At 50.6% G+C, this 15,904-nt stretch overlaps 2 protein-coding genes across 4 annotated transcripts in view; one reads left to right on the top strand and one right to left on the bottom strand.

Moving 5' to 3' along the window:
- LOC141974814 (gametocyte-specific factor 1-like) overlaps positions 1 to 15,904 on the bottom strand; it is a 39,775-nt gene that overhangs the window by 16,036 nt on the left and 7,835 nt on the right. Inside the window, exons 2-3 of one of the 3 annotated variants that reach the window (XM_074934801.1) lie at positions 8,466 to 8,599; positions 6,109 to 6,181 (exon numbers count right to left, since the gene is read on the bottom strand). Coding sequence is in view for 1 of the 3 variants with exons in the window: in XM_074934800.1 (XP_074790901.1) it covers positions 5,933 to 5,957 (25 nt within the window). In the remaining 2 variants the exon portion in view is untranslated. Of the gene's footprint in view, positions 1 to 5,932; positions 6,058 to 6,108; positions 6,182 to 8,465; positions 8,600 to 15,904 lie in introns of all 3 variants that reach the window. The other 2 variants (XM_074934800.1, XM_074934802.1) reach the window with 2 other exon arrangements.
- The window catches only part of NCKAP1L (NCK associated protein 1 like), a 68,859-nt gene continuing 58,814 nt past the window's right edge, over positions 5,860 to 15,904 (top strand). The window contains exons 1-2 of the mRNA XM_074934799.1: positions 5,860 to 6,042; positions 15,400 to 15,510. Coding sequence (XP_074790900.1) covers positions 5,941 to 6,042; positions 15,400 to 15,510 — 213 coding nt within the window. The 5' untranslated portion in view covers positions 5,860 to 5,940. The remainder of the gene's footprint in view (positions 6,043 to 15,399; positions 15,511 to 15,904) is intronic.

The following is a 15,904-nucleotide window of genomic DNA, read 5'->3' as shown; positions in this document are numbered from 1 at the left end:
CGAAAGTGATTAGGGGGCTGGGGCACATGACTTACGAGGAGATGCTGAGGGAACTGGGCTTATTTAGTCTGAAGAGAAGGGTGAGGGGGAATTTGATAGGAGCCTTCAACTACCTGAAGTGGGGTTCCAAAGAGGCTGGAGCTAAGCCAGGGATGGGCAAACTTTCTGGCCTGAGGGCCAGATCGGGGAAGAGAAGTTATATGGTGTGCCATGAATGCTCACAAAATTGGGGGTGCAGGAGGGGGTGAGGGCTCTGGTTGGGGTGCAGGTTCTGGGGTGGGATTGAAGGGTTTGGAGAGCAGGAGGAGGATCAGGGCTGGGGCATGGGGAGAGGCTCAGGGGGTACAGGCTCCAGGCAGCCTTTACCTCAAGCAGCTCCCAGAAGCAGTAGCATGTCCCCTCTCCAGCTCCTACAGAGAGGTGCTGCCAGGCAGCTCTGCTGCCCTGAGGGCCGGCTCTAGTCACCAGCCTAGCAAGCAGGCGCCTGGGGTGGCAAACAGGAAAGGGCGGCACTGCAGCAGCTTTCGGAGGCAAGCCAGCGGCAGCTCCTCCGCTTCCCTCTTCGGCGGCATTTTCCTTTGCCACTTGAGGTGGCAAAAAGTGTACAGCCAGCCCTGGCTGCACACTGCCCCACTGGCAGGCACTGCCCCTGCAGCTCCCATTGGAGTGCTGGAGGGGGCCACTGGAATGTGTAGGAGCTGGAGCGGGGCCATGCCATGGCTTCCAGGAGCCCCGTGGCACAGCCCTTGGCCCAGCACCCTAGCTGGAGCAGGGCAAGCCCCAGACCCCGCTCCCCAGCAGGAGCTCGTGCACCCGCTTAAAACAGATCATGGGCCAGCCTGTGGGCCATAGTTTGCCCACCCCTGAGCTAGGCTGTTCTCAGTGGTGGCAGATGACAGAACAAGAAGCAATGGTCTCAAGTTGCAGTGGGGGAGGTCTCGGTTGGATATTAGGAAAAACTATTTCACTAGGAAGGTGGTGAAGCACTGGAATGGGTTACCTAGGGAGGTGGTAAAAAGAAAAGAGACTAACCAATTTATTTGAGCATAAGCTTTCCTGAGCTACAGCTCACTTCATCGGATGCATTCAGTGGAAAATACAGTGAGGCGATTTATATACACAGAGAACATGAAACAACAGGTGTTTATCATGCACACTGTAAGGAGAGTGATCACTTAAGATGAGCTATTACCAGCAGGAGAGTGGGGGGGGGGGGGAGGGAAGAGAGAAAACCCCGTGTAGTGATAATCAAGGTGGGCCATTTCCAGCAGTTAACACAAACGTCTGAGGAACAGTGGGGGGGGGGAGGAGAGAGAGAATAAATATGGGGAAATAGTTTTACTTTGTGTAATGACTCAACCACTCCCAGTCTCTATTCAAGCCTAAATTCTGTGAGTATATGTAAATCTCCTCACTGTATTTTCCACTGAATGCATCCGATGAAGTGAGCTGTAGCTCACAAAAGCTCATGCTCAAATAAATTGGTTAGTCTCTAAGGTGCCACAAGTCCTCCTTTACTTTTTGCAAATACAGACTAACACGGCTGCTACTCTGAAACCTAGGGATGTGGTGGAATCGCCATCCTTAGAGGTTTTTAAGGCCTGGCTTAACAAAGCCCTGGCTGGGATGATTTAGTTGGTGTTGGTCCTGCTTGTAGTAGGGGGTTGGACTAGCTGACCTCCTGAGGTCCCTTCCAATCCTAACCGTCTATGAACGCCTGCCTTATAGGGTCAGCACAAGGACCTGGCTCACAGAGCTAAGCAGCCCAGCACACATACTGCAGCATTACAGTCACAAAATGGAGACAACATTGCCCTGCTCCATTGCCCAGCACCAAGCACTTTGAGATACTTAGTGTTTTGGCTCAGTAGAAACCCTAGGTATTGCGGTTATCACAGCTTCCACAGCCTAAGGTAGCTAGAAAGCCTCCCACTGAATATTTTGTAAGTGCCTTTGCTAGCTCTCTACCCCCTTCCCAGGATCTCAACTCAAGCTGCAACACCATTCAGCTCAGAAGCTAGGTTGCTTTTAGGTTTTTTCAATTCCCATCTCCCATTTTCCTCAGCAGCTACTTTCCCTCCCAGCCCCTAACCCTCTGAGTAAAGAGAGACCAACATTGGAGCTAGAAACCAGACACCAACTAAAGAATCCCAGACAGACAGTCTCTTTAAGTGTCTTTCAGGCTAATTTTAAGCACCAAACCCTGATCTTACTCCACCATAACTCTTCCCACAGAGTCTTGTCTGTACTCACCACCGCACAGAAAGTCCTTCTCTGGCAGTTATGTCCTGACTGGCCAGCCAGCCCTGTTCTTCTCAGTAAGCAGTGTTCAGCTCCTTTTATAGGCCACTTCTTTAGCACAGGTGAGGGCAAATTCCTACCTTATCTCTCAGATAAAAGCCTCCCTTCAATCTATTCCCAAGTATGAAAACAAGCTCCCCCTGGTGGTGGCTATGGCTGGCTTATACAGCTCCTTACTTGGCTCAGCCTGGGGGTCCCTGTGCAGGGATGGGGCCCTGCTGTTCCCATGGAATCAAGGCTAAACAGTTGCATGGTTTAAGTTCTGGAACTGGGTGCAGGGGCCACTGAGGGCCTGGCCAATGGCAAAGGAGCTTTCAGAATGCTCAGTGACATCATCCTATACGAGCTGCGTGGTGTACGCGGACAACACGGGGGAGCCTTAATGCCAGCTTGGGCTGGGGCCTGGGCGCTCCCCTTGTTCAGTAGGGCTGTGCTGGGTCAGTGCCTGGATGGGAGACCCCTGAGGATGCTGAGGACTCCAGAGCTGGTGGTTTCCCTAGAGAGCCCTGGTGGGTGCCATGCTGGGAACCTGACATTTGCAATTGTGATAGATTCCAAGGGAATGCAAGTCGATCCTGGGATCCTAAGCTATTGAAAATCTGTCTCCCTAGTGCCTCTTGGGCTCAGCAAGTGACTCAGGCAGGCTGCAATGCCCAGTGGGGAGAGCACTGGCCTGGGACTTGGGAGTTCTCAGACCTGGCTTCTATTCCCTGGCCTGCTGTGTGACTTAGGCAAGTTGCTTGCCCTATGTTTCCCCACCCACTCTGTGCCTGTCCTGTCCATTCAGACTGTGAACCCGCTGGGGCAGGGATGTCTCTTGCTCTGTGTTTGTGTAGCGCCTGGCATGACAGGGCCCTAATTTCGGTTGGGCCCCTAGGTGTTCTTGTGACGTATGCCATGATCAACTGGCCAGTGAGCCACTGTGTGTGGTGATATTGATGGTGGGAGGTGCCAGAGAGTCGTTGCTAGAGGCTCATTCATCTCCTTATCCCCCAACATGCAAATGGCAATGGAAGATTCTCGCACTGCCCCGCAAACAGCTCAGCTCAGACTTCATCTCTTTCCTGGCACTGCCAGCCAGGAGGCCAGTTAGGGCCCGTGGCGAAGTAGGGACAGTCTGTAATATTTTTATGACTCCTACCTATACTGCGGTTTCCCTCTGTACTTTGCGTTGCTACTCAGTGGATGCAAAAGAGTTAAGTCACTGTCTGGGATGGAAGGATGGGTCCTTAAGGAACTGGTGGGAACCCACCCATGTAACAACAGAGAATCTGAAAAGACAATGGAAGCCCCAAGGGCTGAACAATTGACACCCCCACAGTGTGAGAAGCTCAGGCAGGCAGTATGTGAATTCAGGGTGGCTCTGCCTGAAGACAAAGGACTAATCTCCAGTAAGAGGTGGAGGAAGGGAATCAGAGCTGGCTTTTGGAAGAGGCTGGCTTGCTCTCACCTGGGTCAAACTGAGTGACCCAGAGAGCCAGAATCAGAACTGGCGTCTTGAGCACTTGGCTGGTGGATTGCTCTGGCTTGGCCAGATGGACTCTTTCTTTAACTTTATTTCTCTCTGCTGACCTAAGGACTTCCCATGCTGGGTTCCAGTTCACTAAAAGACCCTGATCTGTTTTGAAAAGCTGCTGATGTCGCTTCAAATCCTCCCTGAGGGCGCTGTGCCCTGAAGCAGACAATGTCAGTACAAGCCTCCGGCAGGGGTCTGGCTTAGCTGGTTTCTCTGTGTGGAGCCAAGGAGAGAGACAAGGATCAAGTTTTGGAGTCGTGGAGGCCATGGGCCTGGCCCTGTGGAACTGTGCGGGTCCACGGGGCCAGGCACACTACCAGGGTTACTCCCAAGGGACAGGTTACAGGCTGGCCATAGACCCTGTGAATCGGCAACAGGGCCACTAGGAATTAGACTGACCCCCACCCTCCCCCATACACAGCTCAGGGCAATGAGTTTCTGTGGCTGTGAGGCTGCCCACACCGTGAGAGGAAGCTGTCTGGTAGGAGCAGGTTAAGATCCAAGGCTAGAGCATGGTGTTCTAACCTGATTAGGCCTCATACACAGGCAGTTTATGACCCACTCAGGTGTCCTAGTAGAGGGGGCACTCTTGAGGCAGTGAGCTAGGCCTCAGAACCTGCACAAGAGGCCACAATCCTCCACGAGGCCAGTCAGTTCCCCCAGAGGCATTTGTTCCTGGGAGAGTTTCCTTCTCTAGACTGCCCCCCGGGCAGCTCTCCCATCCATCCCACAGACTGGAAACATCTTGTCCCCAGGTTCCCTGGCTCCATTGTGACTGTAGTGTGGTGGATGGACCCTTGTCTAGCACCCTTCATTTGGAAGGTTTCCAGGTTTCTCAAAGTGCGGGAGTGCCCCTCGCTAGGGGGCAAAGCAGGAGCTGGAGAGCGCCAGGAGGTGTCACAATTGTTCCCTAGAATTTCCATCAAAATGTCATGGACACCAAGTCAGATGTCTTACAGAAGTGTAAATCTGTTACATTAACACTATTACCTTAATCAACCAACCTTGTAATCTCATCAAAAAGCTATCAAGTTAGTTTGACAGGATCTGTTTTCCATAAACCCTTGATGATTTGCATTAACTACATAATGCTCCTTTGTTATTAATCGAGTCCTGTATCAGCTGCTCATGGCCCTGGTTGTCTGTGGCCTTGTACTTCAAGCCATCATTCAGGGCTAGGCCCATGCCACATGGGTGACATGCATGGCCAGATCAGGGCAGGGGCACCAGAATGGAGGTGGGGGGGGGGGGAGCAAGAGGCCTGGCCTGTCCACTTTTCACCAGGGGCCTGGCCCTCTGCCCCTCCTCTTCCCCGCAAGGCCCTACCTCCCAGCCAGGCAGGAAGTGGAGCCCAGCCCAGGGAGCCTGGGCAATGTGGGGAGGCACGGATTTTTTACTTGCCCTGGGTAGGGGGCCCACGGGGTGGGGACACAGGATGGGGGCTCCCTGGCCCAGCCCGGCTGTGACTTGGCTGGGGGAGAAGGGCTTTGGGGAAGAGAATGGTGTGGCCACAAAGGGGGCAGGGCCTCATGCCCCCTCTCCCCGCCACTTCTAGGCAGAATCTGTCACCCCTGGATCAGGGTGTTGGTGTTTTCACTTGTTTTGCACTGGTGTGAATGGCAGGGGGCACTGAGCAGTGAGCCCTGCACCCCTGGGTCCAGCTCAGGCCCTGCTCGGCCGCGGGCTGATGGCGAATGTTCAGGGGCTGTCAAACAGCCGGGGTTTGGCAAGAGCAGAGCAGACGGCTGCTCCGGGTGATGGGGGTTGCCGCAGAGCATTGAGGCCCTGCTGAGTCCCCGCCCTTGAGCCCAGCCCAGGAAGCCACGGCCCAAAAGGGGAAGCTGCTGTCGGCGCTTGGGGAAGTGTCGCTGCGGGGTGAAGCTCGGCTCTGCGATGGCTTTGAGTGCCTGGACCAATCAGTGGGATCCCTGCTGTCGCCCCCCCACAGCCGAAAAGGAAGCGCCAATCGGAGGAGCAGCAGCAATGCCGCCCCCTCCCCCGCAGCGCAGACTTGCCATTTTGGTGGCTTGGTGCCTGTCGGGTGTGTAGCCGTTGGGAGGCCTGGCCGCCTCCTTCCAGTGGGTTATTGGGTGTGGAGCAGGGGTGAGAGCTCACCTGGGGAGATGTCTCTGCCCTCCATCTACCAGCACAAGTTCGCGGAGAAGCTGACGATCCTCAATGACAGGGGGAAGGGCGTCCTCATCCGCATATACAACATCAAGAAGGTGGGTGTGGGCGACCTGCGGGGTTGCGGGGTGGGGGGGAAGAGGCTGAGTTTGCACCAGCCTTACCTTTGGCTTGATTGGGAAAGGATGGTTCTTCCGTGATCAGAGCAGGGGGCTGGGTGCTGGCATGCCTTCATTCCTGGTCCAGGGAGGAGAGTGGGGTTTAGTGGTTAGAGCAGGGTGCGTGGGAGCCAGGATGCCAGGACTCTACCCAGCGACCAGAGTGGGGTCTAGCGGTTAGAGCAGGAAGAGGTGGTCAGGAGTCCCAGTGCTGCCGGACTTGTTCTAGGACTTACGGGAAGTTGGTTTCTTTCACTGTCCCATGGGCTAACAGCTCCTTCGTAGCAGCTGTGAGGGCTCATTCCTGAGGGAAGGGAGGGGGTTCGGCTAAGGTTCGGGCTCAAACCCACTGAGCTGCTCCCTGAGATTTTGGACCCAGCTGGTGGAAACCTCAGGAGACCGGCTGCTCCCAGGAGGGCCCAACCCAGGGCCTCAAATCTCCTGCGAGCCACACCCAGTGCACAGCCCGGAGGCAGGCTCCTCTGGCTATAGATCCTGCTGCAGGGGCAGAGGCAGGGGCTGTGACTCCCAATCCCCAGGGGTCCCAGCTCAGTATGTGACCTGCCCAGAGCACGGACAGGTAATCAGTGAACTCACCCTGAACCCCGGTTTGGCTGTACCCTGGCCCCTTTCATTGTGGGCTGCCCCATCCTATGCTCGGCTGGTGGCTCCAGCAGCTCATGCATTTATTGGGTTCCTCAAGACTGTAACATGCTTATCAGACACCCCCAATTCCCCTCCCAACCAGCAATGGCTGGAGGCAAAATCCTAGCTTGTGTGTGCTGCTGGGGCTGGGAGCATGGGCCTAGCAGACTGCAGCGGTAGGAGACAGGACTCCTGGTTCCCTCCCAGGCTCTGCCCTTGACTGATTGTGTCCCTACCCCCACGGTGCCTCAGTTTCCCCATCTATGACATGGGGAGGGGGAGATGGACCCAGCTATCTGAAGTGACTGAGGATCCTTGTTGGATGATGAATGTTAGGCATTACTGGGACAGTGATCAGAGTGGGGGTTAGCATGAGGGAGGGGGCCTTTTCTCTACGCTTGAGGGTCACCTGATCTGGCTGTTGCCAGGGTTGCTGCAGTTAGGCTGGCTAATGTGCCAGTGCCCTGGGGGTCAGCACCCAGCTGGGGCTGCTGGGTAGGGCCTGGAGGTGTTCCAGCCATACCCGGAAACAGCTGCCACCTGCCCCCTTCCTGGTGGGACCGGCTGGCAGCTTCCTCTTTCCCATCTGGGCCTGGTGATAGCGGCCTGCCCTGCTCCCATTCGGGACTGTTCTTCCCCAGGGCTCCCTGCTGGGCCTCCCAGAGCTGGGGGAGGAGTTCCTGGCCTTTGTTTACACAGATTGATTTAACCCACTGATCCTGAACTCCGGGTGTGCCACAGCGGCAGGAGAGCCCTACCATGCCTGAAAGCTCTCCGCTTGCCACAGGGGGCTCTTCCATCGCTGCTTGCCGTACAGCAGGGGTAGCCAATTGGCAGACCGCAAGCCATATCTGGATCACCAGACACTTTTGAACGGAGCCCAAAATCTTTTTATTTACTTATTGTTATCACTGTTATTAGTTTTTATTAGTTTCTCTGGAGTCTGGACCTTGACCAAGAATTTTGGACCTTGACAAAAAATAGACCGTACATGGTCTATTCCACACAGTTGAGCAGCTCTGTTTCAACCCAGTAGAGGGCAGTGATGAACAGACACCCCAGCCAGCTCCTTCCATTAGCCATCCCATGGAAGGTTAAATGGCATCATGAGTTCACTGCACCCAGTCCCTGCATCCACCCACTGCTTCACAGGGCTGGGAGGGCCTGCACGCTAGGGGTGCCATTTAATTTGGGCGGGGAGGAGGGGCAACATTAACTGTGATGCCAGGGGCTACTTAGGCACCTGAGAACTCTAGTTTTTTTGCAGAATAATTTAAAATTCGCTGACAGCAGCACTGTATCTAATTCCCATATAAAGAAAGAAAACTAAATAACTATTAGATCCACTCAGCTCTAATACGAACATGTTTCAACATCTTGTGTCAAGTCACTCAAGGGACACTGGTTAGCTTTACAATTTTAATGTATATTCTTACTCTTGAATACAACAATTTAACCAAATGTAGAAAAATCTAGATGATTTTCTATCATATTTTTGTAGTTCGCCAAGCTTGGTTAACCTTTTAACCTTTGGAAACATCCTACTAGGGCAAGGCTCCGTGAGTTTATACTGCCATCTACCCAGGGGTCTCGGAGTGACACTTTCAAGTCACTTTCACAATATTGCCAACCCCAAAATGTTCAAAACCCATGAACCAGGCTCACCAAAAATCATGAGATTATGTAAACATTATAGCATTGGTGTTCTTTTTATTTACCTTCTGCTTTTTGAGACTTTAGGGCACACTAGGGTCACATTTTGAAGCTGTCTCCACAGCCAAAGGAACTTCATTTTTTCTTTAACAATGAAGGCTGAAATCATCACATATCCACTTGACTCGAAGAACTGGAACTTTAAGGAAAACAGTAATTATCATGAGACTCATGACAAAATCATGAGAGTTGGCAACACGGCTTTCGCTTCTGTTTAAAGGCGAGTGACTTTCCAGAAGGCTCTGAAACACAACACTCCAGTGATTGAGTTGCAGTTCTCCAGGAGAATATAGAAAACTAGGGCTGTCAAGCAATTAAAAAAATTAATCACAATTAATCGCACTGTTAATAATGGAATACCATTTATTTAAATATTTTTGAATGTTTTCTACATTTTCAAATATATTGATTTCAGTTACAACACAGAATGCAAAGCATACAGTGCTCACTTTATATTTACTTTTTATTACAAATATTTGCACTGTAAAAAAGAAGCAAAACAAATAGTATTTCAAGTCACCTAATACAAGTACTGGAGTGCCATCTCTTTATCGTGAAAGTTGAACTTACAAATAAGTTCTAATGTAGAATTATGTAAAAAATAAAACAACAACCCTGCGCTCAAAAACAAAACAATCTAAAACTTTAGAGTCTACAAGCCCACTCAGTCCTATTCCTTGGTCAGCCAATCGCTCAGACAAACATGTTTGTTTACATTTACGGGAGATAATGCTGCCTGCTTCTTATTTACAAAGTCACCTGAAAGTGAGAACAGGCATTCGCATGGCACAGTTGTAGCTGGTGTCACAAGATATTTACGTGCCAGATGCGCTGTAGATTCATATGTCCCTTCATGCTTCATCCACCATTCCAGAGGACATGCGTCCATGCTGATGACGGATTCTGCTCAATAATGATCCTGACGCATGTTCATTTTCATCATCTGAGTCAGATGCCACCAGCAGAATGCTGATTTTCTTTTTTGGTGGTTCGGGTTCTGTAGTTTCCACATCTGAGTGTTGCTCTTTTAAGACTCCTGAAAGCATGCTCCACACCCCGTCCCTCTCATATTTTGGAAGGCACTTTAGATTCTTAAACTTTGGGTCGAGTGCTGTAGCTATCTTTAAAAATCACACATTTTTTTTTGTCAAATCTGCAGCGAAAGTGTTTTTAAAACGAACAATATGTGCTGGGTCATCATCCGAGACTGCTATAATACAAAATATATGGCAGAATACGGGTAAACAGAGTAGGAGACATACAATTCTCCCCCAGAGAATTGAGCCACAAATTTAATTAATGCATTCTTTTTTTTAGTGAGCATCATCAGCATGAAAACATGTCCTCTGGAATGGTGGCTGAAGCATGAAGGGGCATATGAATGTTTAGCATATCTGCAGGCCCGACCCCGCACTCATGGAGCAGCGGGAAGTGGAGTGACCAGGCCCCAGCCTGCTCCGCTCTGCTCTCCTGGCTCCCAGGCTTGGGGGACAGGGGAGAACCAGCCCCCCGCACTCACCGGCGGCACGGATGGGAGCTGGGGAGTGGAGTGGGCTGGGGCTGGGTTGCTCTACTTACCGCCGCTGGTAAGGGCAGGGCGGAGCAGGGTGGGGCTTTGGGGAAGGGCTGGATTGGGGGCAGGGTAGAGCAGGGTTGGGAAGAGGCGGAGCTGGGGCGGAGCAGGGGCAGGGGCCATGGGGAAGAGGCAAAGCCGGGGCTGGAGCAGCACGCAGCTGCGTAGGGTACCAGGAAATTCGGGGCACCAAAGTTTCCTGGTGCCCTATGCAGCTGCGTACTTTGCATATGGGTAGGGATGGCCCTGCATATCTGGCACATAAATACCTTGCAAGACCAGCTACAAAAGTGCCATGTGAATGCCTATTTTCATTTTCAGGTGACACTGTAAATAAGAAGCGGGCAGCAGTATCTCCTGTAAATGTAAACAAATTTGTTTGTCTTAGCGATTGGCTGAACAAGAAGAACTGAGAAGACTTATAGGCTCTAAAGTTTTACATTGTTTTGCTTTTGAGTGCAGTTATGTAACAAACAAACAAAAATCTACATTTGTAAGTTGCACTTTCATGGTAAAGAGACCAAAACAATCTACTGTGTGACACACACTGAGGACCCTACCAAAACAAACCAGTGTGTGACACCCACCGAGCACCGGACCAAAACAATCCAGTGTGTGACACCCACTCAGCACTCTACCATAACAATCCAGGGTGTGACATCCCCTGAGGGGCTTACCAGAAAAATCCAGTGTGTGACACCCACTCAGCACCCTACCCTAACAATCCAGAGTGTGACATCCCCTGAGGGGCTTACCAGAAAAATCCAGTGTGTGACACCCACTCAGCACCCTACCCTAACAATCCAGAGTGTGACTCTGACTGAGCACCCTGGATTGTCTTGGTAGGGTGCTCACGGGGTGTCACACACTAGATTGTTTTGGTAAACTCCTCAGGGGGTGCCACACACTGGATTGTTAGGGGAGGGTGCTGAGTGGGTGTCACACACAGTACTACAGTACTTGTAGGAGGTGAATTGAAAAATACTATTTCTTTTTGTTTGTCATTTTTACAGTGCAAATATTTGTAATAAAAATAATAATATAAAGTGAGCACTGTGCACTTTGTATTCTGTGTTGTAATTGAAATCAATATATTTGAAAATATAGAAAAACATCCAGAAATATTTAATACATTTCAATTGGTATTCTATTATTGTTTAACAGTGTGATTAAAACTGTGATTTATTGCAATTAATTTTTTGAGTTAATCGCATGAGTTAAGTGTGATTAATTGACAGCCCTATTTAAAATCAAACACCAAGAAAATTCCACATTTTAAAGTTGAGAAAAAAATTGAGACTTCTGAGGCATATCAGGGCCACCACAGTCAGGAAAGGAAAATAAACAGGCACAGGAGCTGTGGGCAGCTCTTCCTCTTGAAAGAAAGTTTGAGGGTCAAATCTTTTAGTCTTTAATGAAGTAAAAAACTTCTATTGCCATCAGTGCCTCCACTCATAGATATTCATCATCACTTGTGTCCCTTTATTCTTTTACGTAGAGACTGTCCAGTTTGACCAACGTACATGGCAGAGGGGAATATGCCATCATGTGCCAGTAATGCCCCTCTGCCATGTACGTTGGTCAAACTGGACAGTCTCTACGTAAAAGAATAAAGGGACACAAATCAGATGTCAAGAATTATAACATTCATAAACCAGTCAGAGAACACTTCAATCTCTCTGGTCACGCGATTACAGACATGCAAGTTGCGATATTACAATAAAAAGACTTCAAAAACAGACTCCAATGAGAGACTACTGAATTGGAATTAATTTGCAAACTGGATACAATTAATTTAGGCTTGAATAGAGACTGGGAGTGGATGGGTCATTATACAAAGTAAAACTATTTCCCCATGTTTATTCCCCCCACTGTTCCTTAAACGATCCTGTTAACTGCTAGAAATGGCCCACCTTAATTATCACTACAAAAGGTTTTCCCCCCCCTCCCCCCGGCTCTCCTGCTGGTAATAGCTCATCTTAAGTGATCACTGTCCTTACCGTGTGTATGATAACACCCATTTTTTCATGTTCTGTGTGTATATAAATCTTCTCACTGTATTTTCCACTGAATGCATCCGATAAAGTGAGCTGTAGCTCATGAAAGCTTATGCTCAAATAAAGAAAAGGACTACCTTTGGCACCTTAGAGACTAACCAATTTATGAAGTGAGCTGTAGCTTACGAAAGCTTGTGCTCAAATAAATTGGTTAGTCTCCAAGGTGCCACTAGTCCTCCTTTTCTTCTTACATTCCATGTGGCTATGGTGATGTTATCTCTTCCATGGATCCTCTTTGTTGGGGTTACACCAGCAGTATATTTGTCGTGTCCGCCCTGGTGGGAGACAGATGGCGTGGTCATTATTAACCCTAGCTGTGATCAATCCGGTATGGACATTGTTGACTTGCTCATCATATGGCGTGTCCTGGGCAAATTTCTAACCTGGTGGAGCCCATCCCTCTCCAGGCAGCCCCCTTTTAGTTGCTTCTTACCACATGCAGGTGGAGCAGTGGGCCTATTTTGTCCCTGCACTCACAGGGGACTCAGAGATATTAACATGTGCTGAATAACTAGACATTTTGTTGTCACATGTTGGCTGCATGTGTGTTCTCTCTGCGTGCTGCACAGGCTCTGGCCAGATAGTCCGTACTGCAGACACCGATTGAACTGCCCAATAACCACAGACCCGTTAGTCGCGTAGGCACTCGGTCAGGTTTATTGTCAACGAAGCACAGTAATAACATCTGGCAGATTGAAAAGGAGTACTTGTGGCACCTTAGAGACTAACCAATTTATTTGAGCATGAGCATCCGATGAAGTGAGCTGTAGCTCACGAAAGCTTATGCTCAAATAAATTGTTTAGTCTCTAAGGTGCCACAAGTCCTCCTTTTCTTTTTGCGAATACAGACTAACACGGCTGTTACTCTGAAACCTGTCATCCGGCAGATTGTGCGGGGATACTAAAACACATATCCCCGTGACAATGGACCCAACTCAGTCAGTGGTGGACTTTCCACTGCCCCCTAGGCTGACCACCGACACTCACTCTGAGAGACCTCTTTGTACTTGGTATCGGGGGTGTTCTGGCACCGCCCTTCTGGAATGTGTTTGTGTGAGAGTGTCCTGTGCCTAGTGCTTCTCAGGAATGTGTATGGTTTTTGCAATTCCAGCTCTGTTCTTGCCAGATTCTGTGAGCCTGTATGGCAGGCAGAGCCTGACTTCTGCTCACAGCCTGGCCTTTGCTAACTTTGCTTTACATTAGCAGGGCCTGATGACAACTTTAGTTTAGGCCTCTGATCCAAGGTTTCATGTTTCAGGCTCTCTTTCTACTACATACGTCATACTTAAATATCTGGGACATCTTAGCCAGGGCTACACATTTTATACACATTGGCTCAGGGACTACATTTTTCTGGCATATTGTGAAAATTTCTGAGCACCCAGATGGTGCCCAATGAATAATACAAATCATGACAATAATTGTCAACTTTATGGACTCTGTGGATGCAATTTCTGTTCTTTGTTCTGGAATTGTCCTGGATTCAGCTGAAACCCCAAGAATTTGAGACATAATCTGTTACTCATACAACACTTTCTCGTTCCTTCCTTTCCTCAAACTCAGAATAAAAAATGACAAAACAAAATGGTTTTCAGTTAAAATGTAAAATTGCACAGCAGCCATTGCTCTACAACCCAGCCTGGGGCCGAACCTGCCACCCCTTGGGGCAGGGGTGGCCAACCTGAGCCTGAGAAGGAGCCACAATTTACCAATGCACATTGCCAAAGAACCACAGTAACACATCAGCAGCCCCCTATCGGTACCCCCCGCTCCCAGCACTTCCTGCTCATGATCAGCGCTTTCCCCTCCCTCCCAATCAGCTGTTTCATGGTGTGCAGTAGGCTCTGCAGGGAGGGGGGGAGCAAGGGCATAGCAGGCTCAGGGGAGGGAAGGGGTGGAGTTGGGGCAGGGCCTGTGGCAGAGCCAGGGGTTAAGCAGTGAGCACCCCCCGGTACATTGGAAAGTTGGCGGCTGTAGCTCCAGCCCCGGAGTCGGTGCCTATACAAGGAGCCGCATGTTAACTGCTGAAGAGCCCCGTGTGGCTCCGGAGCCACAGGTTGGCCACCCCTGCCTTGGGGCTCTGTTCTTCCTGACCTCTGTACTGCTTTTCATGCTGTCAACCATGAATCCTTCCTAATCACCTGGGACTGTTTGCTGGAGTCTTGGAGGACTGGCCTTCTTGGTTTTGCTCCCATCTACCACATTCCTCTCTCTTGCAGCATGGAGCAGAGAGCTAGGCTGGTCCAGTGGCTAGGGAGTTAGCCCTGGGAGACCTGTGTTCTACTCCCCCCGTGGACTTCCTGTATGACCTCAGGCCAGTGCCTTAGGGACAAAATTTCAAAGGGTTTTAGGCATCCAAAGATGCAGTTAGGCATCTAGTGGGTGGTGCTTTACAAAGCACCTAACGTAGGTGCTTTTGAGAATCCCACGAGGTGCCTAAATACCTTTGAAAATCTGCCCTTTAGTCTATGTGTGCCTCAGTGCCCCATCTGTACAATGGGGATAACAACACTGCTCGACCTCACTGAGGGGCTGGGAGGAGACATAGGTTGGACATTATGAGGAGCTCAGATACTATGGTGATGGGGCCATATAAGTACCACATATCATGGGATAGCCATGTTAGGTTGTATCGACAAAAACAACAAGGAGTCCGGTGGCACCTTAAAGACTAACAGATACCACAGGTTAGAGTGGGAACTTCTCTGTACACTGCTAGCCCTTCCCTGGCTATTGACCACTTATTTTCACCTACGCCCTCAAATCTACCTCTTTTCTGAATGTAACCTTGGCTTAGAGGGCTTGGCTGTATGTCTTCTGCGTCCCCTATTCTCTCTTCAAACCCTCCTCCCCCAGAGGCTCATCTAAGGACTTCCAGATCCTTAATTTAATTACCAGCCCTTTCTTATCTTAATCACTCTGCCTCTGTTTGTGAACAGAATCCTGACTCCCTGCCCAGGGGCACAAACTGGGAGCAGCAGGTCTCCTCTGCCAACGCACATTCCACACTCAGGCTGTGCAGTTAAGAGCCCACCTCCTGTACGAAACTGTCCCTCCTAACTGGCACCCCTGCTGCAGGCCATTGACAGAGCTGGAGTGGGGAGAAGCCCAGGGCTGGGATAGCAGGGGCTGTGGGTGCTCATTGAGGAGCCTCACTATTGGGCAGGGGATAGATTTCTCTGGCAGTAAGGTGGCACCTTTTTGGGTGAGTGCAGGGACAGTTCTGTGGACAGCAGGAAGCCCTGGAACTGTCCCTGCCCTGCCTGGAGGCTCATTCCTGCTGACACCCTGGGGCTTTCTCTGTTACAGACATGCTCAGACCCCAGGACCAAACCCCCCTTCTTCACCGAGAAGACCATGGAGCCCTCCATCAAATACATCAACAAGAAGTTCCCAAATGTGGACGCGCGGAGCAGCACGGTGAGCAGCCTCCCTCAGCCGGAGGCTCAGCCCCTGCCCCATGGTACAGCTCCCACTTAGATCTGTACAGTCCTCCTGCTGAGATCTGGAGAGGTGTGGTGCTCAGATCTGTACAGCCCCCATCCCCAGCGGCATGGCGCACGGATCTGTACAGCCCCCACCCCCACTGGCGTGGTGCTTGGATCTGTACAGGTCCCCCCTCTCCCTTGCCGGCATGGCGCTCAGATCTGTACAGGTCCCCCCTCTCCCCTGCTGACACGGTGCTCAGATCCATACAGCCTCACCCCCCGCCAGTGCAGTGCTTGGATCCGCACAGCACCACCCCAGCATGGGGGCTCTCAACCCAGCTCCAGCTTGAAGGCTGCAGATGGCCAGGGGTGAGTGCACCAGGGCA

Source organism: Natator depressus, chromosome 20, assembly GCF_965152275.1.
Source record: "Natator depressus isolate rNatDep1 chromosome 20, rNatDep2.hap1, whole genome shotgun sequence".
Taxonomy (NCBI): domain Eukaryota; kingdom Metazoa; phylum Chordata; order Testudines; family Cheloniidae; genus Natator; species Natator depressus.
This window is presented reverse-complemented; position numbering and strand designations above follow the sequence as displayed.